At 40.4% G+C, this 21,351-nt stretch overlaps 1 protein-coding gene across 3 annotated transcripts in view; it reads left to right on the forward strand.

The window, feature by feature from the left end:
- The first annotated feature begins 374 nt into the window (after positions 1-374).
- Positions 375-21,351, forward strand: part of map2k2b (mitogen-activated protein kinase kinase 2b) — a 31,235-nt gene continuing 10,258 nt past the window's right edge. The window contains exons 1-8 of one of the 3 annotated variants that reach the window (XM_084312455.1): positions 375-472; positions 1,453-1,732; positions 3,712-3,922; positions 5,481-5,627; positions 9,452-9,529; positions 10,667-10,718; positions 11,182-11,306; positions 21,132-21,348. In XM_084312455.1, coding sequence (XP_084168581.1) covers positions 1,644-1,732; positions 3,712-3,922; positions 5,481-5,627; positions 9,452-9,529; positions 10,667-10,718; positions 11,182-11,306; positions 21,132-21,348 — 919 coding nt within the window. In that variant the 5' untranslated portion in view covers positions 375-472; positions 1,453-1,643. Of the gene's footprint in view, positions 647-1,452; positions 1,733-3,711; positions 3,923-5,480; positions 5,628-9,451; positions 9,530-10,666; positions 10,719-11,181; positions 11,307-21,131; positions 21,349-21,351 lie in introns of all 3 variants that reach the window. The other 2 variants (XM_084312456.1, XM_084312457.1) reach the window with 2 other exon arrangements.

Here is a 21,351-nt window from a genome sequence, read left to right on the forward strand (position 1 = left end):
TTTCCTTGTGATAATATTGTCACCCACTGTAACCGAGAAGCCGTCGGTCTTGCTGAGTTTGTTATTTATATTATTTATATATATTTATATATTTATATTTATATTTATATCTTATCTTATATGTTATGATGAATTGAAAATGGGGGACCCTGATGTAAACAATACGAAAGTCTTTCTCTGGTCTGCATCCCCTTAATTAACAATTGTGTGTATTGAGCTGTACTGTATTGTACCCATTCTGCAATATGCTAATAAAGTTTTCAATCAATCAATCAATCAAACACAGATCTCGCGAGACTCCTCTCCTCACCGACGTGCCAAACGTTAGGCCCGCCCCCTAGCCCCTCCCCTTCCTGGGAGGACTGTCTGTCACTCGGCTCCGCAGCAGACCTGCCAGCTGGGTGTGTTGTACACAGAGCAGTACAGGGCGAGGAGGAGGACAAGCACAAGGACTGCAACTCAAATTAATAACGTAATTAATAAAGCGACAGGGCGAACGAACGGCACATTGTTGGACGTTTTTGAAGAGTACGTGGTTGGTTAGTTACCGGTGGTTGCTAACTAACTAGCTAGCTAGATAGCTAACGTTAGCTTGCTACATGTTGTTGTGACAGACAGTGAGACTAGCTAGCTGCTAATCGCAATGGTGAGGAGGTGATGGCTGTGTGGGTTTTTATTATTAAGATTATATTATTATGCTGTTAAATTGTAGCTTAATAACGTAATGTTAGTTGATTATTCTGACCCACTATATCGATCTATAAATAATAATGCTTGCTTTCTTTCTGGTCTGAGGTTAACGCCTCATTCTCCTCCACACTGTGTATAAAATGTTAACTGATTATACTTAGTCTTATTAATATTAATAACAAACTCTGTTCGAACCAAATGACTGTTTACTGGTTTAGTAGTGGGTTGTGTTTGTTTGACAGTTCATTCTTAATTCACTCTTGTGGGTCGCCTGGCCTATTGAGGAAATCCCTGAACCATGAATTTGCATCAGTTTGTGATTTATTATTATTAGTTACTGGGTATTTCAAAGTACCTCCTATTTGGTACCATTTTGAAGCTAACAACTAGGGCTTTCCAGTGATATAAGATAAGTGTATGATGATTATCATCATTATTAATATTATGGTTCATGTGTAGTTGCACTTGAACTTGTTTAAATTCAACTTGGGAGATAACAAATTTATTTTCAAGCACTTTCCTTGCTTATTTTAGATGTATGTGTAATGAATGGAATGTAGACAATCTTGTTGGCAAGTTGTATTTTGAGGGAGAGAGGACGTTAGCCAAGTCTGCCTAACTTGGCTAACTCGCCCTACCTTGTTGCCAGCAACCCTAGTTACCTAATGCTGGCCGTACCTGTCGCAGACAAATGGGTGTTTACTTGTTCTGTAGATGACTTATCATTCGCGTAGGTAACATTCGTTTCTTGTGTGTTTCTAGTTAAATAACAGCCGATTGTAACGTTAGACGACCGCTTGTTCCAAATGCTCCTAATGGAACAACAAGTCTAACAACGCCAGCTGGAAAACCTTACAAAACAAACACAAAAGGAAGAAAGAAAAGGACAGTTGTTGCACACTATAACGTCATCACCGAGAAGAGAGTGGGTAACAACACCGGCCAAAGGAAACATGCCGCTCAAAAAGAGACCAACGCCCTTAAACATCAATCCGGCGGCGGATGCCTTGTCCATCTCCACCACCATCGATGTGGCGTCCGAGTAAGTGGTGTCCTCCATCCTGACTCACTACAGTAACTAACCCTGTTCACTACCACACTACAGACGGTTAACCTTTCACTACCACACTACAGTAACTAACCCTAACCCTGTTCACTACCACACTACATACGGTTAACCCTGTTCACTACCACACTACAGAAGGTTAACCCTGTTCACTACCACACTACAGACGGTTAACGTTTCACTACCACACTACAGACGGTTAACCTTTCACTACCACACTACAGACGGTTAACCTTTCACTACCACACTACAGACGGTTAACCTTTCACTACCACACTAGAGACGGTTAACCTTTCACTACCACACTACAGATGGTTAACCTTTCACTACCACACTACAGACGGTTAACCTTTCACTACCACACTACAGACGGTTAACCTTTCACTACCACACTACAGACGGTTAACCTTTCACTACCACACTACAGACGGTTAACCCTTTCACTACCACACTACAGACGGTTAACCTTTCACTACCACACTACAGACGGTTAACCTTTCACTACCACACTACAGACGGTTAACCCTTTCACTACCACACTACAGACGGTTAACCTTTCACTACCACACTACAGACGGTTAACCTTTCACTACCACACTACAGAATGTTAACCCTGTTCACTACCACACTGCAGACGGTTAACCCTGTTCACTACCACACTACAGACGGTTAACCTTTCACTACCACACTACAGACGGTTAACCTTTCACTACCACACTACAGAAGGTTAACCCTGTTCACTACCACACTGCAGACGGTTAACCCTTTCACTACCACACTACAGACGGTTAACCTTTCACTAACACACTGCAGAAGGTTAACCCGTTCACTACCACACTACAGACGGTTAACCTTTCACTACCACACTACAGAAGGTTAACCCTGTTCACTACCACACTGCAGACGGTTAACCCTGTTCACTACCACACTACAGAAGGTTAACGTTTCACTACCACACTACAGACGGTTAACCTTTTTCACTACCACACTGCAGAAGGTTAACCCGTTCACTACCACACTGCAGATGGTTAACCCTTTCACTACCACACTACAGACGGTTAACCTTTCACCACCACACTACAGAAGGTTAACCCTTTCACTACCACACTACAGACGGTTAACCTTTCACTACCACACTACAGACGGTTAACCTTTCACTACCACACTACAGAAGGTTAACCCTTTCACTACCACACTACAGACGGTTAACCCTTTCACTACCACACTACAGAAGGTTAACCCTTTCACTACCACACTGCAGAAGGTTAACCCTTTTCACTACCACACTACAGACGGTTAACCCTTTCACTACCACACTGCAGATGGTTAACCCTTTTCACTACCACACTACAGACGGTTAACCTTTCACTACCACACTACAGACGGTTAACCCTTTTCACTACCACACTACAGACGGTTAACCCTTTCACTACCACACTGCAGATGGTTAACCCTTTTCACTACCACACTACAGACGGTTAACCTTTCACTACCACACTACAGACGGTTAACCCTTTTCACTACCACACTGCATAATGTTAACCCTTTCACTACCACACTGGAGAAGGTTAACCCTTTCACTGCCACACTGCAGAATGTTAACCCTTTCACAGCCACACTGCAGAAGGTTAACCATTTCACTACAGCACTACAGGCGGTTAACCCTTTCACTACCACACTGCATAATGTTAACCCTTTCACCGCCACACTGCAGAAGGTTAACCCTTTCACCGCCACACTGCAGAAGGTTAACCCTTTCACTACCGCAGTGTGGTAGTGAAAGCGGCAGTGTGGTAGTGAAAGCGTTAACCCTTTTGTAGTGTGATATTGAAAGGGTTAATGTCGTAGTTTATTCCAACAGATGATTAGTTACCTCAGTCGTTTGCAAGAGTTGAATGATCTCTTTTCTCTCCTTATCATCGCCCTCTTTGGTCTCCCCTTCCCCCCTCGTCCAGAGCTAACTTGGAGGCGCTGCAGAAGAAGCTGGGTGAACTCGATCTAGACGAGCAGCAGAAGAAACGGCTGGAGGCTTTCCTCACGCAGAAGCTCAAGGTGGGCGAGTTGAAAGACGACGACTTCCATCGCATCTGCGAGCTCGGCGCCGGCAACGGCGGCGTGGTCAACAAAGTGTGCCACAAACCCTCCGGCCTGGTGATGGCGAGGAAGGTAAAGAGCCGAGCGACACTAATCTGGTTCAACCGCGATGTCTTGTGTCGCAAACTGCTGAGTACATCATGAATGAATGAATGAAAACTTTATTTAACAGATTGCAGAATGGGTACAATACAGTACGGCTCAATACACACAATTGTTAAGGGGATGCAGACCAGAGAAAGACTTTTGTCTTGTTTACATCAGGGTCTCCCCCATTTTCAATTCATAGTGACATTTATGACATACACAACATACATGACATCATGACATTTATGGCATAGGGACATACATGACATACAGGTATATAGTACTGTTACATTTGTGACGTATACGATATGCAAATATACAGTACTGTTACCCAGAGATCCTAACAGAAAATATATATATGATGGGAGGAGACTGTCTATTAGGAGGGGGAGGGCGCGGGGGGTTTGGACATTTACGGTGGCCAGTTTAGAATTGCGGCCTCCCGTAGGTGCTCTTTAACCCTTTCACTGCCGCACTACCAAAACGGTTAACCCTTTCACTGCGACAATTCACAGAATATTAACCCTTTCACTGCCACACGACAGCCGATTGCGACCGTCGGTTGTGTGATAGTAAAGGGTTAACCTTCTGTCATTTGGCAGTGAAAGGGTTAAGAGCGGTTTTGAATGTGGGTAGGTCATCAGTGCAGTCCCGGGTCTCGTCAGTCAAATTAGTTTACAAGCCCCCCACAAATGAATGACATTTGTTAAATGCAAATCTAAATATCCTATATATATATAATATATTAGTGCTGTCAATAGATAAAAAAAAATTAACTAATTTATCTCAAATTCTCCACTCCATAGATTAATCTAGATTTTAAAGAATTAACACTTTAAATCATTTAAATTAATCTCCAAAATTTAAGCATTAACTTTGACAGCCCTAATATATACAGCTTTGACAACTTTGACAGCCCTAATATATATATATATATATATATATATATATATATAATCCATATCTATCTGAATATACCTGCCTATAATCCTTCTATATACAGTACCTATTTATAGTACTTACCTGCATATAACACATATTACTCTGTACAATAATGCTGTTGTATATACCGTATATATCCACATCTGTGTACATGCCTGCACATAATCATTTTGCATATAGATACTATATCTATATCTGTACATAACCATTACCTACTCTTACTAGTTACGCTGCTGGCCAGTATGACTATGTGTAATATTAATATACTGCAACTCTACATACATCTGATTAGCACTACACCCCAGTAGTACTCATTTATAGCCTAGCTTGGCACAATGAATGGAAGCGGACATGACCGGTTAGCCTAGGCGTTGTCCAACTAACACCTCTCCTGAAGGCTAACCGGTCATCTCCGCTTCCATTCATTGTGCTAAGCTAGGCTAACGTGCAGCCAGATAGCTTTCTACTGAACGCACAGAGAGGAGACTGGTATCTTATCTTCTTGTCTCTCTCTGGAGAAGATGGTAAGCTAATTTCCCAAAATGTTGGCGTGTTCCTTTAACCCCCGTCTCTCTCTCTCTCTCTCTCTCTCTCTACCCAGCTGATCCACCTGGAGATCAAGCCAGCCATCAGGAACCAGATCATCCGGGAGCTCCAGGTGCTTCACGAGTGTAACTCCCCCTACATCGTGGGCTTCTACGGGGCCTTCTACAGCGACGGGGAGATCAGCATCTGCATGGAGCACATGGTGAGAAGAAATGGAAACAGACCATCGTCTGCACCTTTGATTACACGGTTTACTTTCTCGTATTCTTATATTCATAGTTAATTATATTGTTTACACTGTTTCTTTTTATTTGTTATAAATGTATTGCCTATATTTATGTATTTCTACTACCGTACTTTTCGCACTATAAGCCGCACCCGACTATAAGCCGCAGCAGCTAAATTGAATGATGTGTACATATATAAGCCGCACTGGACTATAAGCCGCAGGTGTTTTAATGTTTAATTACCATATGTAAGGGTTCGTGCACAGAGGGGATTGTCACAATACTGTCGGACAAATAACAAGAATTAACTCATTTACAAGTTGTATTAAGTTTAGCAAATAAGGGAACAGATAAATAACATTTCAATGCAGTCAAAAAAGCAATATTTTCGGGTTTGGTCCACATATAAGCCGCACCGTTATATAAGCCGCAGGGTCAAAAAATGGGGAAAAAAGCCGCGGCTTATAGTCCGAAAAGTACGGTATATTACCTTGCCCATGCCTGGCTTTACCTGTACCTCCCCCATGCTGCTATGATGCCCGAATTCCCCCCAAGGGCATCAATAAAGGAATATCTTATATTAAATGGCTGCTTTTTTATATATCTCTTTTATCCAAAGCGCTTTACAATTTGTTTGTTCCTCACATTTGACCCATTCACTCACACATTCACACACTGATCGCAGAGGCAACCATGCAAGGTGCCAACCTGCTCATCGGGAGCAATTAGGGGTTAAGTGTCTTGCTCAAGGACACATCGACACGCTGCCCGGGAGGAGCGGGAATCGAACTGGGAACCTCCGGATTGCCAGACGACTGCTCTACCTTCCCCATATTATACATGAACACGAGAGTCGGGTAGAATCAGTCGGTGGCCGACGACTGTTGGGATCATCACGTCAGTCTGTGTCAGTTGGTCTCCGTCAGTGGGACAGTCAGTTGATTCACTATGACGGAGAAGAAAGACTCTGGAGTTCACTTAGGTTTCTTTCACATTTCCCTCTTATAGTGACCCCAAGTTCAAGTTCAAGTTTGTTTTTATTTGTCAGAACAAAATACAGGATACTTCTTTTTTTTATCCATTTTTTCTCGTTATTTTCTATTTTTTCTCCCATCCCAATTTCGTGTATCCAATTCTCCCCTGTCTTGATTGTTGCTCGACTATGCCCCCCACTGGTCGGTTGTAGAGAGGATAGAAGCCTTGCATCACGTGTTCCCTCCGGTACATCTGTCACATCTTTTCACCAGACAGCGCGGACTCTCATTGGCGAGGTGTAACGTGTGGGAGGCTCACACTACCCCCGCTACTTCCTGTCTCTGCTGTGCAGGCGTCTCCCAACCGACCTGTAGGGGTCGCTGTCCACAACGTCCAATCGCCACCCATCGACTTCCACCCGCTGACTCTGCCAAATGAGCCAGTACGACGGCCGGCCCAAGCCAGAGGCAACGCTGAGACTGGGATACGATACCGGAGTCTCTTGCATTGGTGACGAGCACAATCTCCGCTACGCCACCCAGCTGCCTAAAATACAGGATACTTTATAATGAAATGCTTGTTTCTTATCAGCCCCTGAGAGTGTGCTACATACAGTAAAGAGACAGTAAGTAAGAAATTAAGAAGTAAAAAGTAGGTAAAGTCAATATACATAATACAATACAGAGTAAAATGAGTACCAGTGAGGTAGAATGCAGAGGTACAAAACTTGGGGTAGGGTGCAAATGAGGTATGAATGTGGTGCAAATCTCTTTAATAATAGATCAATATAAAGTGAGTGGGTAAGGTGAGTGTTTGTTTAAAGTGAGTGTGTGCATGTGGATGTGTGTGTGTGACGTGCAGTGTATGTAGATGATGGGTTGTTACATAGTGTCATTGTCATTGAGCATCCCGAGGTTTTATTAATTTTGTGGCTTTCCCTTAAAGGGGAACTCCACTTTTTTTGGAAATTAGCTTATTTAACATCTTCCCTGGAGTTAGACAAGAAGATGCATACCTTTTTTGTCTCTGTGCGTGCATTTTAGCTTTGGGAATAGACGCTCCGTTAGCATAGCTTAGCTTCATCACTGGAAGTGAGGCAGGACAGTAGCCTTACAGTGCCTTACAGTGTATTGCAAGGTCTGACATTGACCAAACTTGATATGCATGACCTTGGTGGGCTCTAGGTCAACTCCTGAAAAGGGGGTCAATGTCAGACTTTGCAATCAAAAGTTAGGGGGCTAATAACCCTTGCCATAATTTCAGTGCGCCCCCTAACTTTTGATTGCAAGGTCTGACATTGACCCCCTTTTCAGGAGTTGACCTAGAGCCCACCAAGGTCATGCATATCAAGTTTGGTCAATGTCAGACCTTGCAATACACTGTAAGGCACTGTAAGGCTACTGTCCTGCCTCACTTCCAGTGATGAAGCTAAGCTATGCTAACGGAGCGTCTATTCCCAAAGCTAAAATGCACGCACAGAGACAAAAAAGGTATGCATCTTCTTGTCTAACTCCAGGGAAGATGTTAAATAAGCTAATTTCCAAAAAAAGTGGAGTTCCCCTTTAATTAATATTCCTTTGAATAGATTTTGGCCAGTAGTGCATAAAATCTGGAAAATTACATACATTTACAAGTTCTGTACGACAAGTCATCAGGAAGGGTACAACAACTCTATCAGCTGAGTAACAATGTTCATCAGAGTGTTGAGTGCTACAGTGTAGGTTAGTTTATTAGGACAAGTGCATGACAGTGAGGTTAGTTAGGTTTAGATCTTTTTTTTTTTTTTTATTAACTACGTTTTTCTTTCGAATTGCAATTAATTGCTCACTTTTCAAACGACTAGCTGCTAGCCTATACATCTTGTGTTTTCTACTGTTGTCAACACAACACTGACTCAGCCAGTTTTGCACATGAGTCAGTGGGATTGATATGCTCTACTAAAGCCCACGGCAGACTTTGGCTGATTTCTGTCTGGCCTGCTTGGTGTGCTCTTAGCTTCCTTCACTAGCGGTGGTGGTGATTACACTCTGCCCTGTCATGTCCTCTCCGTTTCCCCTTCTCCTCCGCCTGATTACACCTGTCTGACCGAGGGATGAGTTAGAATGTTCCAGCAGTCGTTCCAGTCTCCACATTCGATTTTCATGTCCGAGTCGAAAGATATATAATTGTATTTATTTTTTTATAATTTGAATTAAAATTATTATAATTTTTTTATATATTTAGAGGCAGCCTAATTTTCATAGCCTAATTGATGCTAAAAGATGCTACTGTTTCTGTTTGTTTAATAAAACCGGTTGATAGGCCAATGCAACGCTGTTATTATTATAGGCTACGATGGTGAATGGTGTCATTTTGATTTATTGTCGGTCAGCTGAGCCGATCAAGGAGGATTATCTGAAGTGCTTATTTATATGCAATAATACCCTTTGATTTTAATGATCCATTCTATTAAAAAAAGAATAACTGGGGTGCCCGAGTGGCGAACCACGTAATGCGCTGCGCCGCAACACGGCCGCCCCGGGTTCGACTCCCGGGCCCGGCGACCTCTGCCGAATGTCCTCCCCCGTCTATCTCCCATTCGTCCTCTCTCTCTACCGGACTGCCCGGTAGTAAAAAAAAAAAAAAACAATAAAAATCTACCAAAAACATAATAAGAAAAAAGAATAACTGAAACTGAACATTTTAACAGAATTTTAAACTGAAACAGAAAATAACAATTTCGTGTTAAGAACAGTAGACTATTTGAAAATTATTTTGGTCAGTCGTGCACGTCCCTAGTCTGACCTGTCCCGCCTCCTCTCCCCCCCCCCCCCCCCCCCCCCAGGACGGGGGCTCTCTGGACCTGGTGCTGAAGGAGGCTCGGAGGATCCCAGAGGAGATCCTGGGCAAAGTGAGCATCGCTGTAAGTACACCGGCCACTCTTCTTCTGAAACTAAACGCCCAATGGACTGATGTGGAGTTTCTTTACCGAATGTCATTTCTTAACATTCGAAGCTTCTATTGACGTATTCGAACGGAGCTTTGAATGTCTGTCGTCATATTTTATGAGGTAATCCAAAAGAAAGAATTGTTTTTTTTTATATCCTAAAACTCAAAGTGATTCATCTGATTTAAATTAGTATTTAATTTCCTTTTTTTTTTTTTTTTTATCGACTTTCTTTAACACTTTCTCCGCCAATAACGTCGTACAACGGGTTTCAAGTTCATGCGAATTCTGCCAGATCACGGCGTACGACGTTATTCTGATCATATTTCATATTTCACTCACGGAGCCTTGTCTGGTGACTTTCAGAGTTTTTGTTTATTATTATCGATGCAAACTGCTCTGATCTATATATCACCCATACTACATAAATCATTTAACGACGATCACGGAATTATAAACGACCCCCCCCCCCCTCCGTTCACCCGCACATGATCAGTCATAACGTTTAGGACCATGTACAGTTGACATTTTTAATACAATTTAAAAAGTTATAGCCCTGCAAAGAAGGTAAACATCTCCATAGACTTAGACTGGTGGCAGTGATCAAACATTGATGGATATAAGCGTGGCAGAGAAAGTGTTAATGAATATAACTCATCGTCAACATAAATAATCCAATAAGGGCGCGTTTGTTACGAAAGTGATGGTGACGTCTTGATGGAGCGGCAAGCGGATGCGGACATCATTTATGATAAATGTTTTATAATTCATATACTATAAATAAATAGTATAATACTATAATATTACTGTAGCCTAATTTTTTATCTGCAACTGTGAAGAAAAACCCCATTGGTTTAAACAGAATGAATAGACACATGAAAAAAAAAATCAAATGTTGATTTAGAATTCGAATGTCAACATTATGAACGAAGCTTTGAACTATTCGGTGCAGCCCTGGCACTGATGTCATGTGTACCTTTTTTTTTGCCTGCGGTTTAACCCTGTTGTTCTTTGTGCTTGAGGGGGCGTGTCGGCAGCCCTTTCATAACCGTACTGCTGTGATTCTACCTCAAGCCATTTAGTTATTTCTTTCTATCCCTTCTTTTGAAACAGGTTTTGAGAGGTCTTGCCTACCTAAGAGAAAAACACCAGATCATGCATAGAGGTACATGCTGTTTGATATATGATGGATAGTATACGGGTGCAAGGTTAATAATAATAATTTTGCATCACCAGTAGTATTAAAAAGGACATACTTTTTCAATAACTGTTTTGTGTTTCCTATTTTTTAGCCATGCCATGTTGTTAGCCTTTGAGCTAGTGGATGCAAAAACTTGATTGCCACCTATCGGGAATTTAACAGCCGTGTTATAACAACCTAATGTAGCAATAGTATTGGTTTGTAGCTGTGTTGATTAAGCATATTACTTCAAATATCAATGTTTAATAATAAGAATTGGGTATTCACCCAGGCCATTGTAGAAATGCATTGACTACTTCTGTGATTTTGTATTTGGCGTTCTCGTATAGCCTTGTAGCCTTTGTGCGATCTACCTCTCTCTTTACATTGTAGCACATCACGTTTAACTCTTTGACTTGTGTCTCCAACATGCCCGCCGTCTGCCCAGATGTGAAGCCTTCCAACATATTGGTGAACTCACGCGGTGAGATCAAGCTGTGTGACTTTGGCGTGAGCGGACAGCTCATAGACTCCCTGGCCAACTCCTTTGTGGGAACAAGATCCTATATGTCGGTACGTTTCCCCCTTTGATTGATTGATTGACAACTTTATTAACAGATTGCAGAATGGGTACAATACAGTACGGCTCAATACACACAATTTTTTTATTTTTTATTTTTTTATTATTGCAAAACAAAAATTATTAAAAGTCAGTACTCAACACATAATGCATAATGAAACTAACAGTCAAGGTGGTTAAAATTACATGCAAGTACAGAAACAAGACAAAAAAAAGTCTATAATAACATTTTAACCGTATACAGTCAGTGTATATCCAGCGAAATTAACAATTATATAAATGTTTATATAGGACATACCCCTAATACCTATTTTCTAAAACCCTACACACATATGCTCCAGCTCGAACCCCCCCCCCTCCCGGACCCCTCCTTGGATAGTACCTCCATTATCCCTCACTCCTAACCAGACACTACCATTATAAGCTAGCTTTTATTCTCTCCACCACTTCTACCCACATTGACATTTTGGATTCGTTGAGACCCAGAATTCTTGCTGTAGATATTTCTTGATATATCACATCGAGATATGTAAGAGACCAAACTTTCTGGCAAATTTTTTCCGGTTGAAACCAGCGTGATGCGATCAGTTTTTTAGCTACTGTGATACCCGATAAGACCAATCTCTTTAGCTGTGGATTTACTGCAAACTCAAAAACATCATTTAAAAGCAATACAGAGGGGTGTACTGGTATATTCCAAGATACGAGTTTTGATAATTGATGGGTCACATCTTTCCAGAATGCCTTAACTGGTGGGCAGTCCCAATACATGTGCATAAATGTCCCTTCGTCTCCATTTGTACATTGGGAGCATTTTGAGTCCTGTTTCAGGCCCATTCTGTTCAGTCTTATAGGAGTCAAGTATGTCCTGTGAATATAGTTAAGATTGTAATACACACAATTGTTAAGGGGCTGCAGACCAGAGAAAGACTTCCGTCTTGTTTACATCAGGGTCCCCCATTTTCAATTAATCGTAACATTTATGAATAACGATTAAAACAGAGAAACAGTACTGTTACATCCAGACATTTATGACATACAAGATATACAAATATACATTACTGTATAAGAGACAGAGTTTCTAAAAGAGAGTATATACATTTGAGGGGGAAGAAACTGTACATTGGAGGGGGTGGGGGGGGGGGTGGATATTTACAGGGGCCAGTTTTGAATTGCAGCCTCCCGTAGGTGCTCTTTGAGAGCGGTTTTGAAGGTGGGTAGGGATTCACATTCTTTGACCGTCTGTTGTGTGATAGTAAAGGGTTAACCTTCTGTCGTGTGGCAGTGAAAGGGTTAAGCACAGTTGTGTCTGCGCATGTATAACGTGAACGTCTTGTGTAAGTGAAAGGGTTAACCCGCTGTTGTGTGGCAGTGAAAGGGTTAACCGTTTGGTAGTGCGATTGAATGCCCATCAATTCAACAAGTGTGTGCGAGGAAACATCTGAAGAAGGGAGAGAGTGAGTTGACCTTTTCCAAAGATTTCCGTTGCTAAGGGAACAGCTTGGACCCAGGAGTATTTCCTGTCAGCTATTGTATTAGCGAGCACTGTAACAGGAAGTAAACGTATGAAAGGGTCTGTAGTGAACCATGATGTTTACTTTACACACATAGGACTAATGATTGAAATCGGATAAGGCCTTGTACACACTTATACAGTAAAATATTTTGGAAACCATTTCCTCTCCGTGATGAATTCACTTTGGGTCCTTAACTTGAAGAGAACATTTTACTTCGAACCACCTAAAGCAGAGTTCACACTACATGATTTCATATATATATATATATATTAGGGATGGGCATTTTAAAGAAAAATACAGATCGATTGATCACATGCTATACTCGAGTGATCGTGTATTACTCGTAAAGGGGAAAAAGAACTTAAAAAAAACTCAATTTATTTTTTTATATATATATATTTTTTTAACTTCATTTTGTTCATTCACGTATATGTTTAAGGAAACCAACAAACAGTTATAATCGTACACATACATGTGAAACAAATATGTAAAAAATATATATATATTTTTTTATATATTTAATAGTTTTTATTAATAATTTAAGATCGATTTTTCTCATAGCTACTCACGCCCATCCCTTATATATATATATATATATATATATATATATATATATATATATATATATAGTGTGTGTATATGTATAGATAGAGAGAGAGAGAATGACAGAGAAAGAGAGAGACTGCCACAGAGGGTGTGGCATGGGAAAAAACGAGAGCCCGTACAAGGCAAGAATGACAGCTCATTCTCTCTGAGCAAAACAGAAACCGCTACACCGTGCCTTGTGCTTCCTCCAGTGTATTCCTCCTCCGACCAAAAAAAACGTGTCACTTCTCGCGTGTGTTTTTCCAAAACATCGCTTGGAGAGACCAGACAGACTCCTCATCATCAGCGATTCCTCTTGATGAAAGATCTTGTAATGTGTAACGGCCCTGTCACTGAGCTGTCATCATGTACTGTGCAAACTTCAATCGACTTCTTCAACAGTACCAACATCACAGAACAGAAAGATGTGTTGTGTTTGAACAGTACAGCGATCTGACGACTTGAAGTCATGTAGTAGTGTACGTGACTTAAGGCTTGATTTCTTTTCTTTTTTGGAAACTATTGAAGCGTTTTAGTTGTGGTTGTGTACAAGGTTGTGAAATTCTGGGAATATTCAAAGGTGGAAACTTTCCATGGGAATTAACGGGAATGGAAATATATGGGTTATTTTCACCGGCTGTATTTGAAATAAAAGAAATGTACGAGTTTGAAATTTAAAGGGACACTTCACAGAAAAAAAACATGCTGATTTATTTAGCACATCATCTCACACACAAACTGTAAACAGTTTTGCACACATTAATTAAGTTTGACTGTAGTTTAGGTTTGAAATGAATGTATCCTCCTATGATGTCATTGGAGGGCACTGAATCCTTCTGTTGTGTTAATTACAAATGATGGACATATCAATCCCTATTGCAACCCCTGTTGCTACTTTTTCATGGACATCATTTCATAGAGCTGTGATTAACTGTAAGGATACAGCGCGTCCTCCGATGACATCACTGGAGGACATAGTCAAACTCATTAAAACGTCAATAACTGTCAAACGAATTGAATGTGTGCAAAATGGTTTAGAGTCTTTGGTTGTGAATGAAAAGAGTTGACTCCTTCCAACAGTCTTTAAAGCTTGAGATTGTCCCCTCTGTTGCAGAGTTTAAAACCTTGATCTCCATCCTTTGTCTATCAAGTTGTACGTGTTTTAATTAATTTGTTATCCTTGCTTTTTGCCTCATCTTGTCATCTTATTATGATTCTACGTGCTTTTTTTGGCTAATTTCTGTATGTACACTCGACGTGACTGTAAATGAGGGAAGCCTCAGTTGCCTTTCGAGTTTAAATAAAGGTTTGAGTGTGTACGAGATTCTTCCAGTGATGATGATATGCTTCTATTCTGAGGGGCGATCGAGTCTACGAGAATAAAGCGATGACCCGGTTTAGCCTCTTCACAAGGCTGCCAGGGTGAATGATCTGACGTGGTGATGAACACGGAGAGGCCTAAGTGGCACACAAAATACTTTGGCACAGAAACCCAGAGTAGAGTCACATACCATGCTGGAGCGCTCAATCGGTCACCACCGGTGCAAACTTACGGCAAAATATTTTGGTTCCCCATTCATGTTGGTTCCTTGACGTTGATAGGGCCTTTTACTTTGAACAACCTAAGGCCTGATTTTGGAAACGATTGAAGCGTTTTAGTTGTTGGGTGTGTACAATGAATGTTAGTAAGCGAAGACGATGTTATATTCTTCCATCATGTCACGTAGGCTCACGCACACTGCTGGAAATGAACCATGACTTTGTCCCCGAGCAAATGCATCAATCCACTGGCTTTAGTAAATGTTATTAGTTGCTCTTTGAAGAGAAAAGATGTAACGTTAGATATTTATTTGTTTGGTGTAGAAGTATGGGCACCTGTTAGACGGGTGTAACTGGGTTTACTAAATTCTCAAAATGTGTATTGAAAAAAAAGAGAGAACTTAATTTGTTGAGGTCCTAGTCTGGGGGAGGGGAGGGGGGGTCTGGCCTAGAGTTTTTTTTTTTTTTTTTTTTTATATATTGATTTTAAATTTTTCTTTCAGGGGGGGGGGGGGGGCGTTTATTTTGTATCTATTTTTCTGTAACTCGGGGAGGTGGGGCAGTTGGCAGCATTTCCTTTTGTATGGTTGTTGAACTGTTGAACTGATGCTGTAAAACTGAAAAAAAAGAAAATACCAATAAACATATATTGTTTAAAAAAAAATCCACTGGGGGCGGTTAGGTGGCGTAGCGGAGATTGCGTTCGTCACCAACCCCGGAGCTGTGAGCTGGATTCGCCTGTTCGAATCCAGCTCACAGCTCCGGGGTTGTCACCAGTTTGGCTGGCCGTTCACACTAATACAATTGGCAGTATCAGAGGGTGGGAGAAGCTGGCGGGGTGGGTCCGGGTCGTTGTAAACAGCGACTCCTACAGTTCGGTCGGGGCGCCTGCTAAGCGCGGATAGGACCTGAGTGGGATAGTGTGATCCTTCCACACGCTACGGCCTCAGGGAGGATCCGCGCTGCCAGGTGAAAAGAAGCGGTTGACTGGCTGGACGTGTGTCGGAGGAAGCACGTGATAGCCTCCACTCTCCCAGATGATCTGACTGTGGGGGGTAAGTGCGCAGCGACCAGGAAGGGGATTGGGAATTGGCATAACGACTAACATTGGGATGGGAGAAAATCTGAGGAAAATGGAGGGGGAAAAAGATAAATTAAAAAAGATCCACTGGCTTTAGATAATTAAACTAGTTTATTTTGTATCTGGTGAATGTGTACAGCAAACTCCTAAGTTTTGAAAACGTCAAACCTCCAAGGTTTCCGTTACAAAACCCGTAAAATACTTTTAAGTGTTTACGAGGCCCGAGATTCTTCCAGTGATGATGATATGCTTCTATTCTGAGGGGCGATGGAGTCTACGAGAATAAAGCGATGACCCGGTTTAGCCTCTTCACAAGGCTGCCAGGGTGAATGATCTGACGTGGTGACGAACACGGAGAGGCCTAAGTGGCACACAAAATACTTTGGCACAGAAACCCAGAGTGGAGTCACAGTGGGAGCGTACTCATCACGGTTTTCAGCTACAGGTTATATTACATGCGTACACCGTACACTGTCACTGTTTTCAGCTCCAAGTTGTGTTAATATTGTATACTGTGTTACTGTTTTCAGCTTCAAGTTGTGTTAATATTGTATACTGTGTTACTGTTTTCAGCTCCAAGTTGTGTTAATATTGTATACTGTGTTACTGTTTTCAGCTTCAAGTTGTGTTAATATTGTATACTGTGTTACTGTTTTCAGCTACAAGTTGTGTTAATATTGTATTACTGTTTTCAGCTCCAAGTTGTGTTAATATTGTATACTGTGTTACTGTTTTCAGCTACAAGTTGTGTTAATATTGTATACTGTGTTACTGTTTTCAGCTCCAAGTTGTGTTAATATTGTATACTGTGTTACTGTTTTCAGCTACAAGTTGTGTTAATATTGTATACTGTGTTACTGTTTTCAGCTACAAGTTGTGTTAATACACTGTTACTGTTTCCAGCTTCAAGTTGTGTTAATACACTGTATTACAGTTTCCAGTTACAAGTTGTGTTAATACACTTTATTACAGTTTTCAGCTTCAAGTTGTGTTAATACACTTTATTACAGTTTCCAGCTACAAGTTGTGTTAATACACTTTATTACAGTTTCCAGCTACAAGTTGTGTTAACACTTTGGTTGCCTAAGGTTAAATTAATGATATACCATAGATTGCCAGCGCTATTTGTCTATGGAGAAAGTCCCCTTCTTTGCAGGGCTATAACTTTTTAAATTCTATTGCTACATTGCCATTATTAGGGCCCATTCAAAGTCCTATATGTATTGTTCATTGTGTAGCAACGTTAAACTTTTTCATTCACATATTCATAGTAAAGTATGGTCTAATGTATAAGTATGTTTTCATCTCTTTCTGCAGCTTTCTCCAGAACGTGATATATAGCCCCAAATGCATTATATTGATGATGAAATACAGTTTGATGGCAATCAGCGCGATATAAAAAATTCCAACTAGACGTACTTCTAGAAGTTACTACACGTCATCTGATGTTGACCGGATGGGCGAGGGGGCGTTTATAATTCCGTGGGCAGCGTTATACCAATCATCTAATGTGGGTCAAATGTTGATAATATCAGTTATTATCGAAGACGGTAACGTTACACGCTGAAACTCACCCCAGTCTCCGCGCGCCGTTGGGCGATCATCGTCGAGTAGAAATTTTATCATTATGGGATATATTATTACCCGGTCCATCTCCAGCTTGTATAATGGTATATATACGTCCAAATCATGTTGTTTATCGAGTTATTGGCAATCGATCGCTATGTAGTGTGACGAGCTAGAGTCACGGGACATGTACCGAGTGGCCGGAAGCAATACGGACGTCTAGCAAAACCTCTACTGCGCTTCCTGTTAAGCGGTTGCGCCGATCGGCCACCAGATGGCGCTCCTGAACCGCCAGAGAGCTCAGTGGGTCCTGCTGGTGGATCTCAGGCCAGCGGAGGGACATTATGAATCCGATCGCAGATTTTTGAAATATTGATATAAGGACGCTGTACAGCGTCCCCCGGCAACTTTAGCATGGCCAGCAAAGACGTGAGAAGACGTGTCCCGGCACCCAAAGTGTTAATACACTTTATTACAGTTTTCAGCTCCAAGTTGTGTTAATACACTTTATTACAGTTTCCAGCTACAAGTTGTGTTAATACACTTTATTACAGTTTCCAGCTACAAGTTGTGTTAATACACTTTATTACAGTTTCCAGCTACAAGTTGTGTTAATACACTTTATTACAGTTTTCAGCTCCAAGTTGTGTTAATCTTAATACACTTTATTACAGTTTCCAGCTACAAGTTGTGTTAATACACTTTATTACAGTTTCCAGCTTCAAGTTGTGTTAATACACTTTATTACAGTTTCCAGCTACAAGTTGTGTTAATACACTTTATTACAGTTTTCAGCTTCAAGTTGTGTTAATACACTTTATTACAATTTTCAGCTCCAAGTTGTGTTAATACACTTTATTACAGTTTCCAGCTACAAGTTGTGTTAATACACTTTATTACAGTTTTCAGCTACAAGTTGTGTTAATACACTTTATTACAGTTTCCAGTTACAAGTTGTGTTAATACACTTTATTACAGTTTCCAGCTACAAGTTGTGTTAATACACTTTATTACAGTTTCCAGCTTCAAGTTGTGTTAATACACTTTATTACAGTTTCCAGCTACAAGTTGTGTTAATACACTTTATTACAGTTTCCAGCTTCAAGTTGTGTTAATACACTTTATTACAGTTTCCAGCTACAAGTTGTGTTAATACACTTTATTACAGTTTTCAGCTTCAAGTTGTGTTAATACACTTTATTACAGTTTTCAGCTCCAAGTTGTGTTAATACACTTTATTACAGTTTCCAGCTACAAGTTGTGTTAATACACTTTATTACAGTTTTCAGCTACAAGTTGTGTTAATACACTTTATTACAGTTTTCAGCTACAAGTTGTGTTAATACACTTTATTACAGTTTTCAGCTTCAAGTTGTGTTAATACACTTTATTACAGTTTTCAGCTACAAGTTGTGTTAATACACTTTATTACAGTTTCCAGCTACAAGTTGTGTTAATACACTTTATTACAGTTTTCAGCTACAAGTTGTGTTAATACACTATTACAGTTTCCAGCTTCAAGTTGTGTTAATACACTTTATTACGGTTTTCAGCTCCAAGTTGTGTTAATACACTTTATTACAGTTTCCAGCTACAAGTTGTGTTAATACACTTTATTACAGTTTTCAGCTTCAAGTTGTGTTAATACACTTTATTACAGTTTCCAGCTACAAGTTGTGTTAAGACACTTTATTACAGTTTCCAGCTACAAGTTGTGTTAATACACTTTATTACAGTTTCCAGCTACAAGTTGTGTTAATACACTTTATTACAGTTTCCAGCTACAAGTTGTGTTAATACACTTTATTACGGTTTTCAGCTCCAAGTTGTGTTAATACACTTTATTACAGTTTCCAGCTACAAGTTGTGTTAATACACTTTATTACAGTTTCCAGCTACAAGTTGTGTTAATACACTTTATTACAGTTTTCAGCTCCAAGTTGTGTTAATCTTAATACACTTTATTACAGTTTTCAGCTTCAAGTTGTGTTAATACACTTTATTACAGTTTTCAGCTACAAGTTGTGTTAATACACTTTATTACAGTTTTCAGCTACAAGTTGTGTTAATACACTTTATTACAGTTTTCAGCTACAAGTTGTGTTAATACACTTTATTACAGTTTTCAGCTTCAAGTTGTGTTAATACACTTTATTACAGTTTTCAGCTACAAGTTGTGTTAATACACTTTATTACAGTTTCCAGCTTCAAGTTGTGTTAATACACTTTATTACAGTTTCCAGCTACAAGTTGTGTTAATACACTTTATTACAGTTTTCAGCTACAAGTTGTGTTAATACACTTTATTACAGTTTCCAGCTACAAGTTGTGTTAATACACTTTATTACAGTTTCCAGCTACAAGTTGTGTTAATACACTTTATTACAGTTTTCAGCTACAAGTTGTGTTAATACACTTTATTGCAGTTTTCAGCTCCAAGTTGTGTTAATACACTTTATTACAGTTTCCAGCTACAAGTTGTGTTAATACGCTTTATTACAGTTTCCAGCTACAAGTTATGTTAATACACTTTATTACGGTTTCCAGCTACAAGTTGTGTTAATACACTTTATTACAGTTTCCAGCTACAAGTTGTGTTAATACACTTTATTACAGTTTTCAGCTACAAGTTGTGTTAATACACTTTATTACAGTTTTCAGCTACAAGTTGTGTTAATACACTTTATTACAGTTTTCAGCTTCAAGTTGTGTTAATACACTTTATTACAGTTTTCAGCTACAAGTTGTGTTAATACACTATTACAGTTTCCAGCTTCAAGTTGTGTTAATACACTTTATTACGGTTTTCAGCTCCAAGTTGTGTTAATACACTTTATTACAGTTTCCAGCTACAAGTTGTGTTAATACACTTTATTACAGTTTTCAGCTTCAAGTTGTGTTAATACACTTTATTACAGTTTCCAGCTACAAGTTGTGTTAAGACACTTTATTACAGTTTCCAGCTACAAGTTGTGTTAATACACTTTATTACAGTTTCCAGCTACAAGTTGTGTTAATACACTTTATTACAGTTTCCAGCTACAAGTTGTGTTAACGCACTGCATCACTATGTGTGGAATGGGCCTGGTCTTGTCTTGGTGGTGCTCAGTGTGGGAGTCTTCTCTCTCTGTAGGGTTCCACTCCGTCTGTCACCTAAGGCACATTACTGTATATCACTCCCTCCTCCTCTGCTCAATTTTAACACAGTGACCTATTTCACATAAAACTCGAGACATAGCCCGCTACTCCAATGACGACGGTTCTAATCGAGTCCAATCCACCCAAAATACAAATTGATTATTTTAATTTGTAGAGCTTGACTGGTGTACTTCTTAATACCTAACCTACACTGTAGCGCTCAACACTTTGATGAACATTGTTACTCAGCTGATAGAGTTGTACCCTTCCTGGTGTCTTGTTGTACGAAACTTGTAAGTTGCGTTGGATAAAAGCGTTTCAGCTAAATGACTAAATGTTAACGATTGATTATTAGTTAATTCTCCCGTTGTTGTATCTCTCGTGTGTTGTAGCCCGAGAGATTACAGGGGACCCACTACTCGGTGCAGTCCGACGTGTGGAGCATGGGCCTGTCCCTGGTGGAGCTGTCCATCGGCCGCTACCCCATCCCTCCGCCGGACCCCAAGGAGCTAGAGGCCATATTCGGGAGACCCATCTTAGACGGCGCTGCGGGGCAGACGCACAGCACTTCTCCCAGACCCAGAGCACCTGGGGGCCGACCGGTCAGCGGTG

This window comes from Notolepis coatsorum (genome assembly GCF_963971535.1).
Source record: "Notolepis coatsorum genome assembly, chromosome: 4".
In the NCBI taxonomy this organism is placed as follows: Eukaryota; Metazoa; Chordata; class Actinopteri; order Aulopiformes; family Paralepididae; genus Notolepis; species Notolepis coatsorum.